Source organism: Trachemys scripta, chromosome 1 (assembly GCF_013100865.1).
Source record: "Trachemys scripta elegans isolate TJP31775 chromosome 1, CAS_Tse_1.0, whole genome shotgun sequence".
NCBI lineage: Eukaryota > Metazoa > Chordata > Testudines > Emydidae > Trachemys > Trachemys scripta.
Window position 1 is genome coordinate 214,319,727 of NC_048298.1, and position 18,560 is coordinate 214,338,286.

General features: G+C 40.6%; 1 protein-coding gene across 5 annotated transcripts in view; it reads right to left on the bottom strand.

The window, feature by feature from the left end:
* The window catches only part of OFD1 (OFD1 centriole and centriolar satellite protein), a 61,996-nt gene that overhangs the window by 26,066 nt on the left and 17,370 nt on the right, over window positions 1-18,560 (bottom strand). For 4 of the 5 annotated variants that reach the window (XM_034756770.1, XM_034756754.1, XM_034756787.1 and 1 more), the window contains 7 exons: window positions 17,347-17,420; window positions 16,898-16,989; window positions 16,567-16,756; window positions 15,309-15,439; window positions 11,334-11,445; window positions 5,905-6,516; window positions 2,635-2,767 (listed from right to left, as the gene is read on the bottom strand). In XM_034756770.1, coding sequence (XP_034612661.1) covers window positions 2,635-2,767; window positions 5,905-6,516; window positions 11,334-11,445; window positions 15,309-15,439; window positions 16,567-16,756; window positions 16,898-16,989; window positions 17,347-17,420 — 1,344 coding nt within the window. The remainder of the gene's footprint in view (window positions 1-2,634; window positions 2,768-5,904; window positions 6,517-11,333; window positions 11,446-15,308; window positions 15,440-16,566; window positions 16,757-16,897; window positions 16,990-17,346; window positions 17,421-18,560) is intronic. The other variant, XM_034756778.1, reaches the window with a different exon arrangement.

Consider the following 18,560-nt stretch of genomic DNA (forward strand, 5'->3'; position numbering starts at 1 on the left):
TTTATTAAATGGAATTTCAAAACTGTCAAGCTCCACATAAAGCTGATGACAATGAGCTGTAAAAAAACAATGTACCTTCAGCCAGTTTATGATAGGCTGAAAATAGCTAAGCTAAATGAACTTCTTAGAATTAGTCTTTAAATTAGACTCTGACATGTAAAGAGGGTAATAAAAGCATTTAAGCTGGGCTAGAAAGGGGTCCTCCTCCATTGTCCCACATTTGCATTACACTACAAACCTTATCTTGGCAAAACAAAGCACATAATCTAGTTTCTCTATGTGATCAGCTCTGAACAGACTCATGGTCTAATGCTAGTCCAGAGCAGCTTTGGGAGCCATATTCAGGTCAGTCAGCATGATGCTGAAGTTCATTAGACTCTTGTTGCGCCTAAGCTTGAACAGAACCTGTTCCTCAAGAGGTTCTGACTTTAAAAAAAAAAACCTGGTCTGAGGGTGGAGAGGAGATCCTTTTCAGCCAGGACTGTTCCTGACTCTGAAAGAAGAAAACTAGCAGCTACCTTTGTTGAATGCAAAGATCGAGTTCCAGAGCCTGCCTTCAGAGGAAAAACTAAATTATCTTTCCTGACAGCAGAGATTACTGATAGGAGAGTATCACCCAGTATTTGGTGCGTAGGGGACAAAGTCTAGAGCAGGGGTTCTCAAACTTCATTGCTCTGCAATCCCCTTCTGACAACAAAAATTACTACATGACCCCAGGAGGGGGGGACCAAAGCCAGAGCCCACCTGAGCCCCGCCACCTCAGGCAGGGGGACAAAGCCAAAGCCAAGGGCTTCAGCCCAGGTGGGGAAGACTGAAACCTGAGCCCCACCACCTAGGGCTGAAACCCTTGGGCTTTGGCTTCCGCCCTGGGGGGTAGGGCTCAGGCTTCAGCTTCCACCCCAGCAAGTCTAATGCCACCCCTGGTGACCCCATTAAAATGGGGTTATGACCCACTCTGGGGTCCCAACCCACAGTTTGAGAACTGCTGGTCTAGTGTCTAAATATAACAACCCTACTTGAGCTCCCCCTGGTGGATGCTCACCAGGTTGCTGTGTTTGGATCGAACTACTGGATCCCACATGCTTTTAGGCTGGTTGGGTCATCCCTGTCTCAAGCTCTAGACTTCGAGGAACACTCTCAGGGTACAGACAGTACCACATCCTGAGAGATGAGACTCCATGGTCCAACTGTGTTGTACCTGAAACTAGTGCTGGCCCTCCCACCACTTGCTCCACGGACTCTCCAGAGTTCCAATGAAGCTGTGGACCCTCTGATTTACTGTTTCGCTCTTTGGGGACTATGCATTAGTGAAAGCAGAGGACACTCAGACTCTGCAAAAGAATTTCTAAACATACACTTTTACTCACAGACAAAGCAGAAGAGATCTATGGAAAAGTAACAATTGTTCAGGCTACACAGGAAAAGTTTTAAGCACATGTTTAAGTCCCCTTTACCTCATGCTTAAGTGCTTTCCTGAAAAAAGGTTGCTTTCCTGAACTGAGGCCTTCGTGCCAAACCCTGGTTCCACTAGAATCAGTGGCCATTTTTGCCATTGACATTAATGACATTAGGATCTGTCCATACTTAGATAATTTAGCAAAATTTTGCTAGCACACAAAACCCTGCCGTCCAATGTCCTCACTACTCAGTTTTGGTGAGTCCTTTCAAGGTCCCAGGACTCTCCACTCCTCCTCCTGGTTAATTTTGCCTTCTTGTTCTAGGTCTCTTCTATAAAGCCAGCAAAAGCCTCCCTTTCTAATCCCACCCCTCCTGAACATCTTCAAGTCTCTCGTCAGGTGATTCATTGCTTAGTTGCAACCAACCTGAAGTCTACACTGGGAAAATTGGTTCCCCTGGGCTTTAGTCAGATCATTGTTCTAGGATGCTTCCATCTGAATAGAAAACTATCCAGGTTAAGGAGTCTGGATTGCTTTACATTGTTAGCCCACTGCTAGATGCAAGGATTTCTCCTGACACCTCCTGGGCATTTCAACTCAAGATGGAGGCTGCAGTGCCAAAGTAAAGGCACAGTACAGTCTTACAATTAAAATGACATTCCCAAAACAGAATGTAATTTGCAGACTAATCCAGACATATAATAATCTGCCACATTAAATAAATACCTGATTCCCTTTAAGCCCCCAGAGCTACAAAAAGTCAAAAAGATAAGGATCAAGACTGACTGAAATTCAGATGACAACAAAACAAGAATATCCAGTCCTTGAATAAGGGCTACTGCAGAAAAAACTGCAACTATTTTAATTAGAAACATTGGACAGTTTCCAGGGTAACTTCTTCACTAATGACTATTGCTCAGAGAGGAATTGACTGGAATGTTCTGGAATACCTATGAAGTACCTGAAGTTAGATGCAGTAGGGCAGAGCCCTTTGGCCAGCCTATAGACATGAAGTCAAAAAATTTAAAGAACTAGGGGGAGTTTCCATATGGCTTACACTGGAGACATTAGACACAAGTGTGAGAATCCTGAACACATGGTATCTTCAGAAAAGCTCTAATTCATACACAGTGAAAGACGGCTGTAATCATGTGACCTAACCAATAAGGCATAAGTTTCTCTAAAAGAAATGGTTAAAATGATCTTTCAGAACTGCAGATAGTGTTACAATACTTACCTCAACTTTTGTCCCTGACTGGTTGGAGAGGAAGGAGCAGACTCAGAAGATGAAAGATGGCCTATCCTCAAAATAGGAGAAAGAGGCTGGTCGACACTCTGTTGGGAAGAGACTAGGTACGACTCACTGCTATCTGTAAAGCAGACAATAACAATTAATATCAACCAATTTCTTATACTGTTCCTGCATATCCTAATTATAGGCGGTGCTGGTAGCACTCCCTATTGTTAGGTTTCCTCACAGTTCCCATTATAAGACTCTATTTTCAACTGCTTATAGCTTTGTCAAACTTGAATAATTTGGACTATTACCATACCATGCCTCTTACTGAATTTTTTTGGAAAATTTCAGCCAAAACAGTTCAGCTGTTTCCAAGAATGAGGTTAGGGGAAAATATGTTGTTTTGCCCATGTTAAAGCAATACTGGTGACCCTGAAATTTGAAAGAGGATGGCCTTTGTGTCTTTCACCATTCTTGTTAAAATCTACCCAAATTTGGTCAAATTAAAAGCCAATGGAAAAAAAAATCAGTTTGCACATGCTCAGTAGATACTTTGATTTTAGCTGCTAAAAATCTCTGAAAATTTTGTCCTCACTGAGCATACTCAAACCTCTCACAGCTCTCAGTGCCAACTGGAGGGCACATGCACCTTCCCACCAGAGCAACTGAGCCTATGCCATCCAGCCCAGGGCTACAAGGGCAAAGCCAGGCTTTCCTTTCAATGGCTGCTTCCAGCTGCACCAGGCCAGGGTGCTGCCAGGCGCTGAAAAAGAGAGTAGGGATCCTTCCTCTTCAATGCTCCTAATGATCACCCAGATGGCACCCAGAAAACATGATCGATGAAGCCATGTGATTTGAATGCAGAAGTGACAAAAGCCAGGGAGCGGGAGAAGATGTCTGGTAAAACTGAAACTGGAAGTGGCAGTGGAAGGAGGGAGAAAAACTGGGACTGATGGGTTAAGGAGACTGGGAACCATGGGGTGGGAAAGGCTGGGACCAGTAAGGGAAATGAGGAGGTGGTAAGAGACTGGGAGCCAGCTGGTGGAGGTTGGTGGTGAGAGAGAACACAGATCAGATGAGGAGGTGTGGGGAGGAGGGGAGACTGGGACTGACTGGCAACAAGACTGTACTAGAATCATTGTGGGGCAGAACTGGGGTGGAGGGCAGTAAGATCTAACAAGGAGCTGGAAAGCCAGAGGAGGACTGGGTCAAAGCACTGGCATGAGGACACAGACTGGAAGAGGAGCCTGGGAGGGAGACTAGATCTGGTAACTAGTTGAGGAGGAAAAGAAGCAACTGGGACAGTCTGGGTGAGAAAACAGACTGGCTGGCTGGTCAAGGAGAAAAGGACTGGGTGTGGTAAAGAGGAGAGACTTGAGTGAGTAGGTAGACTGGGACTCTGACAGTGAATTCAGAGGGGGAGACTAGGATTGGCTCGGCAAGGAAACTTGGATGACAAACCTGAAGAGTGGAGACTGGGATTGGGCAGGCAAGGAGAATAGGACTGGGACAAGGAATCAGGGTTGGGGAAACGACAGGACTGGGACAGGTTGGAATGGGTCAAACCTAGGGTGGATGAATGGTTATTAGACTGTGTCCACTAGAGAATACTCCCCTCCAGAATCTGGAATGGAAGAAACAATTACTTACTTTAACTGTGGTTCTTCGAGATGTGATGCAAATGTGTATTCCACTTCGGTGCATGCACACCCAATGCTCCGGAGCTGAAGAACTTTGCCTACCAGTACCATAGGAGGCGGAGCTCGCTCCTCATGCTCATAGCTCTTCCCCTGGCAACAGGAGTCGGCAAAGCCTCAACCCCTTGCCCCCTAGTTCCTTCGTACCAAACATCCAGAGATCAGACTCTGATGCAGAGGGGACAGACAGTGGGTTGCGGAATTTACATCTGCATCACATTTCAAAGAACCACAGTTACTTATTATAACTGTTTCTTCTTCGAGTAGATGCAACAGTGTATTCCAATTAGGTGACTCACAAGCAGCACCCACTCCAGGAGACGGGTCTTGGAGACTACACCTCTACCCCGATATAATGCTGTCCTCGGGAGCCAAAAACTCTTACCGCGTTATAGGTGAAACTGCTTTATATCGAACTTGCTCTGCCCCCCCGGAGCGCTGTTTTACCACGTTGTATCCGAATTCGTGTTATATCAGGTCGCGTTATATCGGGGTAGAGGTGTACCTTAAAAAGCACTGCAAGACCGTCCTACCAAAACTTGCATCCACCTTAGGAGGTGCGGTAACTAATTACTAAAGGTAATTAACACTATACTAAGGGTAGTAATTAACTATATACAACTAGAAAAGTCACTAAGAAATAGAGAGGTTGCGAGATTAGGAACCACACAGAGCTCTGACTCCAGCCATGGGCTATAAGAAGAAGCTGAGAGAGGTCGGGGTGGCACCACCTTATATAGCCAGGGGAGGGGCTAGGGGCACGAGGTGCAAGTGCTGGCATCTGTGGGTACTGCTAAGCAAAATTCTCCAGCACTGGTGAGTTAGGCAGGCACACACCTAAGTAGAAAACACAGCTGCATCTACTTGAAGAAGAAATATTAGATTTTTTTTTTTAAACATTTCTGAAATTACAATGATAGGGTACTGCAGTATTAACAGAAAACCACAATGTTCCAATCATGCCCAGAATCTAAAAGCCATCTTCCTGTAATTCACATCTGCTCACCAATGTGTGGAAGCAATATCACAGTAACAGGAGCAAACATTAGACATTGTTTACGAAAACCAACAAAGAGGGAAACTATAGTCATTCAGATTTTCAAAATAGACAATGGGCCATTTTAGCAGTCCAAATAAGCTGAGTCTAATTCTGCCCTTCATTACTGCCCATGCAACTCCACTGACTATGTAAATAGATGAGGCTATGCAGCGAAGTTTACAGAAGCTGTGAAATCACAGTTAATCTTCCAAGCAGAGTTACACTTAGGATCTGCTTTTGAATAAAACACGGATTACCACAGGACTACAGCTACAATGGATCATATGGATGTATTCCAATTACCCATTTAAAACTGCTTAAATTAAGGGCAGTAGTTTTGACACCCCCGCTCCCCACATACTTCTAAAACACTTGTTTTCAAAGGCTTAGTTTCTAATTCACTTATCATATTTTGCCTATAGCTTTCTCTTGCCATTAAACAGATGATAAATGTACAAAAGATTCTCAATTTTAAGTTTCCTAACTGGAATCTTACCAGAAAAACACCACCACAAAAGAGCAGTAACCGTTTACCTTCTGGAAGTATATGGCTATTGATGTTTCTCTCCACTTTGGAAAGAGGAGTAGAAGAAAGACGTCTGGAGGAAGAGACTCTTCTTCGGGGAGTAGTTAGATGATTTTTCAAGACATCATCATGCCCAGGTGTAACATATCTTGGGCCTCTTGGACTGCTAAGAGAGAAATGCTGAGAGCCAAGGTTGTCTTCTACAAACATAACTCTGTGTTGAGAAGCCAAAGGGAATGTAACAGCATTTCGCAAATGTAGAGGGGACTTAGTCTTTGTTGGTGTCCTGCTTGCAACTGCACCTTGAATGACTCTATGCTGGTAATTTCTGTAGGCCTCTTCCAAATACTCTGCCTCTTTTTCTAGTTCTTTTATCCTAGCTTTGGTTTTGGCGACAAATTCAAGGTCAGAATCTGGAGAAGAGTTGCAGGTCCGTGAATGCTGGCGATAACCAACGTTTGGAACATCATCTGCCACAACAATATCAGTAACAGCCCGGTTCTTCAAGAAAGCACCATCTACATAAATGTCATGAGGTACAATCCTATCACCAGTGAAGTCAATGACAGAACGATCAACAAGAGAAGGCTTGGGATTCCGATACACTTCATTCTCTAGAACTACATAAGTAAACATTTCACACACAGAGACAGAAAGGAAAAAGCACCCATGAATTTCAGGAAAAATCAGAAGAAATTATTTGAATTCTGATTTAGTCACGATTCAGATACGAAATTGATGACAGTTGATTTTAAATATAGGGTTTTTTCATTTGAAATGTAAATCGTAACCATTAAAAATAAAAAGTTGTATTCAACTACATTTGATGTTCCTATGTAACAGTTGCAAGTTATCAATGATTTATGTTTACAGAAATTAATATTTAGATCCAATTGAGAGAAAAAATAAAATCCGAAAAAAGTTTAATAGTTTCTGCTACTACTTCAGTTATCACTGCACCTAAATAATACACAGTTATCAGACAATTCCATAGAATGCAATGCCACTTGATGACAGCAGCTCTAGTAAGTCACTCAACCCCATTTTTCAATGGTTTATAACTTGTCTGTTTTAAATTATATCGAAGTGAAACATGGCATGCAGGCTGTCAGCCTAAACAATTAAATATTGTTTCTGCTATTTTTAATTGAGACAAAAATATGAATTGTTAACTGATATACATTTTAAATATATATAAAATATATATAAAATCCAAACACACGTTATTAAAAACAGCTGTAAAACAAAATTAATTTAATTAAACTTGCAAACTGTTAGAGCCCAATCATGTGCCACTGATTTCAATGGGTACAGGGGCAGGCCCTCATAGTTCTTAGATTAGTCTATCTATTGGGTATTAAAACAACAAAATCAAAACAACAGAATACAGTGAAAGCAATATCTTGGTGAAGTTTAAGGTGATTCCCTTCCACTAAAAACTAAAAGAAAACTGTTACCCAAAATCAGTTATATTGCCTGTGTTAACTGCCTCTGTGTTGGTACTTCTAGGTTAACAAAACATACCAGAAATATCTGCAAGTACCATCTGTAGGGAAGTAACTTTGTCAGACGTCAACACATGTTGCATAATAAAAGTATTCTTATCAAATACAAAGAAATGTTTGTTTAATCACAACAACCTTATCTCTGACCCAAAATAAGTCATTACTTTGCCTTCCACTAGCAAAGTAAAGAGATAATCATGAAATAATAGTAAAAAACGAAAGTTACAAAATGTACACCATGACACACTGATCAGCTTCAAATAACAGTTGATATGCAGTATAAAAATTATTTCATTAAAAAATATTATATGCTTTTCATTAGGGCTATCATGCAATTAAAAAAATTAATCGTGATTAATCATGCTGTTAAACAATTATACAATACCATTTATTTAAATATTTTTGGCTGTTTTCTACATTTTCAAATATACTGATTTCAATTACAACATAGAATACAAAGTGTACAGTGCTCACTTTATAATTTATTTGATTACAAATATTTGCACGGTAAAAAAAATTGCATTTTTCAATTCACTTAATACAAGTACTGTAGTGCAATCTCTTTATCACGAAAGTTGAACTTACAAATGTAGAATTATGTATGAAAAAACCTGCATTCAATAAAACAATGTCAAACTTTAGAGCCTAGAAGTCCAGATGCCAAACGCACTAAAGAGTCATAGGCCCCTTCATACTTCAACCACCATTCCAGAGGACATGCATCCATGCTGATGACGGGTTCTGCTCGATAACAATCCAAAGCAGTGTGAACCGACGCATGTTCATTTTCATCATCTGAGTCAGATGCCACCAGCAGAAGGTTGATTTTCTTATTTGGTGATTTGGGTTCTGTGGTTTCATCAGAATGTTGCTCTTTTAAGACTTCTGAAAATATGCTCAACTCCTCATCCCTCTCAGATTTTGGAAGGCTCTTCAGATTCTTAAATCTTGTGTCAAAGGCTGTAGCTATTCTTTAGAAACTTCACATTGGTATCTTCTTTGTGTTTTCACAAATTTGCAGTGAAAATGTTCTTAAAATGAACAACATGTGCTGGATCATCATCCGAGACTGCTATAACATGAAATGTATGGCAGAATGCAGGTAAAACAGAGCAGGACACACACAATTCTCCCCCAAGGAGTTCAGTCACAAATTTAATTAACGTATTATTATTTTTTAACGAGCCTCTTCAGCATGGAAGCATGTCCTCTGGAATGATGGCCAAAGCATGTGAGGCATATGAATCTTTAGTTCATCTGACACATAAATATCTTGCGATTCCAGCTACAACAGTGCCATGTGAATGCCTGTTCTCACTTTCAGGTGACACCGTAATTAAGAAGTGGGCAGCATTATCTCCCATAAATGTAAACAAACGTGTTTCTCTTAACGATTGGCTGAACAAGAAGAAGGACTGAGTGGAATTGTAGGCTCTAAAGTTTTACATTGTTTTGTTTTTGAGTGCAGTTATGTATCAAAAAAACCCTACATTTATAATTGCACTTTCATGATAGATTGCACTACAGTACCTGTATGAGGTGAATTGAAAAAATTTTAAACAAAGCGGATATATGCAAAAAAATCCACTAACCCATGCTGTATCACAGGGACCTCCTCAAGGGAGATGTCCAGAGAGGACCACCCTCTCAAATAAGCCATGGAACAGTTTGAAATCATCCCCTATATTAGGGGGAGGAGGCATAAAGGTGTCCTCTGTGGACAATGATGGCAGGTGATGTCCCCTGTAGGGGCGGAGGTTCTTCCTCCTCTTCCCTTGGTACCACTGAGGGTGCTGGTACAGAATCTGTGAGGAATTACTGTGTGCTGTGTCTGGCCGTGGCGAGCAGTCTCCCCTTGTGTGGGGCATACAACCCATGGAGTCCAGTATGCCTACTGGGATGGGACCGCATAGGGGATCCCCATACCACTGTAAGTACCTGGGGACAGCATAATATGCCCCAGGAGAGACTCCTGGGTTGACTGACTCCTGGTGGATAAGAGCCAATGGGGGAATAGCTCCCTGTTCTTCCTCATCTTTCTCCTTCAAATAAGGAGTGAGACAGTGAGTGATGTTGGGAACGCAGGGAGACTTGGTGCCGAGAGTATCATTCTCATACCGGTACCGCGAATAGGGGGATCGGGGGGCAGAGCCGAATACCAGAACCCTCTGTCTGAGAAACTGCTGCTGTGCTGGTTTGATTGGCCCCTGGGGCTGCCTCCTTGTCAGTGCCAGGGCTGCGAAGGGGAAGGCGGCGCTGCTGGCTCCGCCGCTTTGTGTGTTGCGTGCGCTTTTGAAGAAGCCGCCTTTTGTAGCTTAGTGCCTGTGTCAGAGCCGGCTCTTGTAGAGTCTCCGGCTCTAGCAGTGCCGGGATGTTCCACTACTTCGGCTCCTGGTGCTGACAGCACAGTTGGTGCCGGTATTGGATGCCTGCCCGCAGAATGAAAGAACATCGCGATGCAGAGGCACGGGGTTTTGATTTCCCCATAGTGCCTGTGTTGGAGCCAGTTCTTGTAGAGTCTCTGGCTCTAGCGGTGCCGGGGCTTTCCACCACCTCGGCTCCTGGCACTAACAGCACAGCTGGTGCCGACACTGGATGCCTGCCTGCGGAGCGGCTGCAGATTGTGGCGTGGAGGCACGGGGCTCCGAAGTCTCTGTCTGCAGTGGTGCCAGAGCTCTCAGCCACAGGAGCTCCCAACGCTGGCAGCATAGCCGATGCTATTATTATCTGCAGGACTGCTGTAGGGTTGTTGTTTTTTTATTCCTGCAGTGGGGACCCAAGTGCTTCCTTGAGTGACACCCGGCAGGCACTCCAATGTGGAGTTGGAGAAAGCATTCCTGTCTGAAGCTGCGGCTGGCGAAGTGGGGGGGAGGGTCCCCAAGCCTCATGCCCTGACGCACCGAGCGTGCCTGGAGGCAAGGCACTGAGAGCCCGGGAAACCGGGCATTCCCGTTTGGGGGGGGGAGGGGAGCTTTGGCCCTCAAAACAGCTGTTTTTCTGAAGATCCTGGCCGTCAGGGTTTTTTTTTTTTAATCAAGGAGAAAAGGAACGGGAAACAAGCTAAGTAGCTGCTAATAAGGAAACTGACTGTAGCTAATTAACTACAAAGTAACAAGGCGCTGCTGATTGCTCCCACTGGCAGCCAAGGGTGGTAGAGAAGGAACTGAGTGGGGGTTGGTCACACAGCGACGGTTAACTGCCTGCAATAGCGCGAGGCAGGGACCACGCATGTGCGACCCAACCATGCACTGCTATTAAAAGTCTCTGACTACAAGTGCAGGGGCATACAAACCCCTAAAGTGGAGCACCCACAGGGACAGCACTCGAAGAAGAAATCAATTTATTTGAAAATGTAGAAAAACATCGAAAAATATTTAACAAATTTCAATCGTGATTAAAATTTTTTAATCACGATTAAATTTTTTTGAGTTAATCGCGTGAGTTAACTGTGATTAATCGACAGCCCTACTTTTCATTTTAAACTAGATACAATTATCACCACCACAAAGGGAATTCCAGATTTTATTGGTAAAATAAAAGTATTATTTAAAAGAAAATAATTCATATTCTAAAGACAAGAGATAAAAATGATACATTAAAATACAATTCATGAAATTAGGTGGTTTTGTTATAAATATTCATTTCCTTATATTTATTAAGAATGTTTATCTGGACAGTGCAAGATTTATTATATCCATAAATATTCATTCCTTGCTTTTAAAGGCTTGAGTTTTGTAAATGGTGTCTTAGGTAGTTACATTTGTAACATTGCAACCTTAACTTTTTTTTTTTTTTTTAGTTTTGGAATGCAATTACCAGTTACAGATTGAGCCCTCACAATTTGAACTACTTTTCAAGCCATTGGAAATGTTTGCATAAATTAAAAATCCTTTATAAACTCAGTTTTAAAACATCTAATAAATACTACAAACCTGTCTGTGTTTGCTTCAGCTGCAATTTCAAATCTTCAACCTGTACGTTTAGCTTTCTGATAGTAGTTTCATAGTCTAACAGCTGGATCTTTAATTGTGCACAACGTTCAACCTGAAACAGATTTTGGGAAAAAAAATTGTCATACAAATGTGAACAAGTACTGAAGATGAGAAAAGGTATCTCAACTCATGAAGGTGTCTTTCTCTCAATGCTTTTCATAGATTCCAATGCCAGAAGAGACCACTGTGATCATCAAGTCCAGCCTCCTGTATATCAGAGGCCATAGAACCTCTTCCAAAAAATTCCTAGAGCATCTTTTAAAATAACATCCAAACTTGATTTAAATTTTTTCAATGATGGAGAATCCACCACAACCCTTGGTAAATTGTTCCAAAGATTAATCACCCTTCACTGTCAAAAATGCATGTCTTATTTCCAGTCTGAACTTGTCTAGCTTCAACTTCTAGCCACTGGATCATCTTATACCTTTCTCTAATAGACTGAAGAGACCATTATCAAATATTTATTCCCTAGGTAGATACTTATAGACTATAATCAAGTCACTCCTTAACTATCTCTTTGTTAAGCTAAATAGATTGTGCTCTTTGAGTCTATTACTATAAGGCATGTTTTCTAATCCTTTAATCATTCTCAAAGCTCTTCTCTGAACCCTCTCCAATTTATCAACACCCTTCTTGAAGTGTGGGCGCCAGAACTGGACACAGTATTCCAGCAGTGGTCACACCAGTGCCAAATACCCTCTCTACTCCTACTCAATTCCCCTGATTATGCCTCCCAGAATTACACTGTGTCTTTTGGCCACAGCATTGCACTGGGAGCTCATGTTCAGCTGATTATCCACCATGATCCCCAATTCTTTTTCAGACTCACTGTTTCCTAGAATAGAGTCTCCCATATTGTAAGTGTGGGCTACAGTCTAGCGTTGCTAAAATACAGGCACTTCCTAAGTAGTATCAGGCACTGCATATGTATATGAACACATTCCAAAAGATTAGCATCCTAATTAGCACAAGAAAGAAGGTTTGGCAGAAGTGATGAATAGGGATGTGTTGCCCAAGACATCTGGAGTAAGGTACAAGGGGAGGCAACAAATAGATGGCATGAACAACGTAAGGTGATTCGTACGTTGTTTTTCTTAGTCTATAAATGTTGGTGTAACTCACCATAACATTTTGTGTGGCCGAGGGGACAGCAAAAATTCCTGCTGCTGACTGAACTTCCCCTTGCAACTTGACACTCATGTGTTAGTGTACCTGTAATCACAGAGCCAGGGCACTAGTACTGAGCCTGGAAGGCAATAAACCTGGCTGAGTGCCTTTGCCACCAAACTATGCCTGTGGTCTTTAGGAGTAAGGCCCTACCAAATTCACGGCCATGAAAAACGCGTCACAGATCATGAAATTTGATCTTCCCCCTGTGAAATCTGGTCTTTTGTGTGCTTTTACCCTATACTATATAGATTTCACAGGGGAGACCAGCATTTCTCAAATTGGGGGTCCTGACCCAAAAGGGAGTTGCAGGGGGGTAACAAGGTTATTTGGGGGGGGGTCGCAGTATTGCCACCCTTACTTCTGCCCTGCCTTCAGATCTGTTAGCTGGGCACCCAGCTCTGAAGGCAGTGCCCCGCCAGCCACAGCGTAGAAGTAGAGGTGGCAATACCATACCATGCCACCTTACTTCAGGTGCCCAGCTCTGAAGGCAGCAGTGCAGAAGAGTGGCAGCTGCTGACTGAGGGCCCAGCTTTGCAGGCAGCAGCACAGAAGTAAGGGTGACAATACCATACCATGCCATCCTCACTTCTGCGCTGCTGCTGGTGGCCGCTCTCCAGCTGCCCAGCTCTGAAGGCAGCGCCGCCGCCATCAGCAGTGCAGAAATAAGGATAGAAGTACTGCAACCCCTGCCTACAATAACCTTGCGACCCCCCCAACTCCTTTATGGGTCAGGATCCCTACAATTATAATACCGTGAAATTTCAGATTTAAACAGTTAAAATCATGAAATTTACTATTAAGATCCTATGATCGTGAAATTGACCAAAATGGACCGTGAATTTGGTAGGGCACTATTTATGAGTAACATAGAGGTCTGCTGAATTAGCAGGCTGCACTATCTGCTAGTGCTGATAACACTGTAGCGCCAAGAACAGAAGCACTGAGCAACTGCTACAGCTTAGCAGCCTGAACAGTGTTACCACAGCAACAATGTTCCAGCCTTCAACACTTAAACAACACTGCAAACTTTACCAGTGATGATTTTGTTTACTTCCAGGTCATTGTAAAAATGTTAAATAGCACAGGACCCAAGAACCGATCTTCTTGGGACCCGAGTGGAAACACACACCCTTGATAACGATTACCCATTTACAATCACATTTTGAGGCCTATTAGTTAGCCAGTTTTTAATCCATTTAATGAGTTCCATGTTAAATGGAGTAAATATTTAGTTCTAGTTTTTTAATCAAAACATCATGTGATACAAAGTCAAACACCTTACAGAAGTTTAAGGTCAACACTATTACCTTTATCTACCAAACCTGTAACCTCATCAAAAAAAGATATCAAGTTAGTTTAACAGGATTTATTTTCCATAAGCCCACATTGATTTGCATTAACTATATTACGCTACTTTAATTCTTTATTAATTGAGTCTGATATCAGACACTGCATTATCTGGACCAACTGGCATCAATGTTAGACTGACAGGCCTATAAATATCCGGATCATCCTGTTTACCCTTTTTAAATATTGCCATTACATTAGCATTCTTCCAGTCTTCTGGGACTTCCCCAGTGCTCTAAGAAATATTGAAAATCAACATTAATGGTCCAGCAAGGTACGCAGCCAGCTCTTTTAAAACTGTGGGATGCAAATTATCTAGAACTACTGATGTAAAAATTTCTGACTTTAGTAGCTTCTGTTCAACACCTTCCCCAGATACTAGTGGAATGGACAAGTGTTAGCATCACCATATAAGATTATATCCCAGTTTTAACCCCAAACAGAACAGAAATATTTATTGACCACTATGCCTTTTTTAGATTATTATTGATAACTGTACCATTTCCATCTAGTAACAAAACCAATACCACTGTCAGGATTATTTTTGTTCTTAATATATTTTAAAAAACTCCTTTTTATTGTCCTTAACTCTGCAGGCCACAGATTTCTCCTTATGTCCCTTGGTTTTCCTCAATAATTTTCTACAATTCCTAACTTCTGAATTATATTCATTACTATCAACTTCCCTTTTCTTCCATTTGTTTTACACACACACACTTTTTACAGCTGCCTTCAATTCACCTCTACACCAGTAGATTGTTAACTAATCTGGCCTTCTTCCTCCATTGTGGGTTTTGGGGCATCTATTAAGGTTTTCTTAAATGATTCCCAACTATCATTCACATTTTTCTGATGAAAATCTTCCTCATGGCTGATTTGGCTCATAACTGTTTTCAGCTTTGTGAAATTGGCCCTATTATAAGCACCACACGTACATACTACTGGTCTGGACTTCACTCTGCTTGCACATTATAAATATGATCAAATCATGATCATTTGTACCTAAGCCAACATTAATTTTTCATTCTGCGATCAGCTCCTCCTTATCCCTTAGGACAAGGTTTAGTAAAGATTTCCACTTTGTTGGCTGCAACATTTTTCTATTTCTACTGGCACAGATAATTTTCTTTTGATGAAAATGATCAAGTGCTTTCCAGATCTAGCAAAATTTGTATTTTTTTTCCCCAGTTTCATCAGCTGTACTGATCTATAGTAAATTAGTACTGAAAAATTTTAGGTTTAACACGGGTTTGTTTGGTTGATTTTTTTTTTTTAAAGAAAAAATGGAATTAAAGCACCCCAACACCTACTTTTAAAAGGGTCTGCAATGGACAGGTGTAAGTGTTTACAAAATGACAGGAAAAAGTCTATTTAGATGAAAAGAGAAGAATTTACCTCACTTTGCAGTTGCTTTTCCAGAAGTTGTTTATGGGTTTCAAACTCATCCTGTTCCAGCTTTTTAGCATGTTCAACTCGCCTCAATTCTGCCTGGCAGGCTACATGTTCAGCTGATGGTTGAGTTAACTCTTTCATATAAAAGAACAATATCAGGAGATATTTTATAAGATACTTAAAAATGCACATTCACTATTTATAACCACCCCCTGGAAACTTAAAACTGAAATATTTTTTCCTGACTACAATAGGTCTCAAATAGTAAAACTTCATTTGTATACACTTTTTGGGGTATCTGTTTCTTCTAGAGACTGAACTTTGTGTCCCTCTCTCTGGGGCAATTATGAGCTGGGCAGAAAGTTTTCTACTCTGCAAGTTATTTAGCTGAATCAACTTGTTCCTGTCTTATCTAAACCTGAATGTATTGCCCATCTGTGCTCTTCAAGCACAACATGTTTTACAAATGCAGATGCATTACAAGACAATAGATTATTATTCTACAGAGATCAGGTCTGTGAAACAGTCATTTGCAGAAGCCTTTGTCCTCTACTAACCACACTAAATAATGCTGTGGTTGAAAAAAATGGGAGATGAAAGGAAAGAGAGGATATTATTAACAATTAGTATTTTTGTATTTTAGTAGCACCTGAATGCAGAGTTCCATTGTGCAAACAGTGAGAGACTTCCATAAAAGTGCTTACAATGTAACTTTGACAAGACAGAGGAATGATCATTGTCCCCATTTTAGAGATGGGGAAAGGAGACAAAGATATTACGTGACTTGACAGAGATCACGCAGAAAGTCAGTGGGAGATCTGGGAATTAAACCCAGATTTACTAATTCCTAGTCCAGTGCTGTAACCACAAGACCAACTTTTGGGAAGTGAAACATAAAAATCTACTATAGTTAAGGAGTTGTGGTCCTCTGAGGGGAAATAGACAAAGAAAGTAGAATTGACCTGCTTTTAATCATTGTTCCATGAAGTGTCCAGGAACACTAATAAAAAAACATCACCCAACACTTGTGATGCTAGGAACTTTGGAAAAAAACAAAGATAAATGAAAAGACAAATAGGGACAAGCAGGAGCAAAACCAAGTATTACAACAGTTTTTGAAAGCAGTGTGCTAATTTCATATATTCTTAAATTTAGTAGCCTTTTAACAATCATGAAATAAAGTGTTTATTTTAATGGAAAACTATTACTAAACCTTCTGTAAAATGAGGAAAGGAAAGTTATAAAATATGTTAACACTAACTGTCTCGGAAATGCAGGTTTTCATTGCGAGTCTCCTCCAGTTGTTGTCTAAGTAGTTTATTTTGCACTTGAAGCTCCAGTTTCTCTTCCTTTAACAAGGGATAGTCCGCAATCTCTTTCAATTTTTCTGTCAACAACTGATTCTGTTTGTTTACCAATAACACCTGTGCCTTTACTGAATCCAGCTCCAGCTAAAAAACACGTCACAAACTTCTTAAGGTATTTCTCAAGAAACTCACTTTGTACCGCATATTATTCCTGAAAAGGTATCACAAAACAGTTCAAATGTACTAATCAAACAGTGTAGTCTCTAAATTCAGGCTCACAATTACCTCAAGTTCTTTTGCATGTGATACAACTTGTTTGAGTTCTTCCTTCTTTGAATTAACAGCAATGGTCTCTTCACGCAACAGTATAGACTTCTCTGTAAGGATCATAAACAGTTTCTGCAGGTTAATATGTATCTCACACCAAAAACTACATAAAAAGAACATTAAGATTGCAAAGTCAAACACTCAAAAGTGAAGAAAAGCCAGAATTAAGGTTGCCAGAGCAACCTTAATTTGGCACGTTTGTGCATATGCATGATACAGTCTTTAATTACATGATTATATACTATTTTTTCCAAAGCACTCTAGCTTAGAAGTCTAAAGATGATCCTTTCTTTCTCCAACTTCAATTAAATGTACTATATTTGTTTAAAAATACTGCTTTGTTGCCTCTTATTACAAGCTAAAAGATAAACAATGGCTGTTGAGTATCTCTGAAAGAGATTAGTTACCTTTATTCTTTTTCTCATCTTCAGTAACCCTAGTGGTTCTGGCTATATATTCTTCCTTCAACTCGAGTTGATACCTAAGGTGAAAAAAAAATTACTAAACACCAAAGCAAAAGAATTCTGAATGTCCCCAGACTCAGCTGTAACTACCTATCAAACTGTCTATATGCTAATTACAGTGGAACTTCATCAAAGTCCTGACCTACGAATGCTGAGTGCCCTCAAGTCCCACTAAAATCATGGAAGCTGAGAGTGCTCAACACTTTTTAGGAGCAGGCCCTAATTAAATTGTAAGTATTTTGAGGCAGTTATCCTATCTTCCTGTATGTTTGTACAGTGCCCAGGTCACTGAGGCCCTAATCGTGATTGCAGTATTAGAGTATAAAAATAAACAAATCCTCACTTTTCTGATCGCTCACTTTATGATTTCCACACAACAAAGAGCAGTTTATCCCCAGAACTCAGCAAAGATTAATGGTACTGAATGCAGTCAATATTCACATTAAGTCTTCATTATTTTTCAAATATTTTACAACATATTATATATTATAATTGAAACTATACACTTGTCAAAAATGTGATTTTATAATCCAAACTGAATTACTCATAAGTCTCCCAACTTCTATATACAAAGTCAACGAATTTCTGTTACAGAAAATGGTTAATCTGAGTTCCATTAACTGTATGTGTCTATTTTTTCTTATGTTTGGATTTATAATTATTCTTTCCCTCTACGTTTTGTAATACCTAATAATAGCTTCCATACTTTAATTTTTGTATGCCACATTTTAATTGTCAGACAGGATCCTAGAGCTATTGATAGACAGCTAAATAAATTTTGTAGTAAGTAGATACAGACAAATATCTTCAGGACAGAGATGGAGTTTTCCTGTGTGTTTGTATAGTGCTTAAAACATTTTGGACACTACTGTAACACAAAATAACACTCTCCATTAAAATAGTCCCTGTTAAGATCTGAAAGAGCTCTACAAACATTAACAAATGAAGCCACTAACCCCTATTTGTGAGGTAGGTGCTCTGTTTAGCATTTAGTTACTTTAGTATTAAATAGCAATTTACTAGATAAGTAAAACAAGGCACAGGGAGATTACGTTTGCCTAAGGTTGGTTGCTCAGTGACATACATCTAACTGCCCTCTGTTCCTAATCTACTCTCTTTCAGGGGACACTTCATTCTCACTGAAATCCATTGCCTTA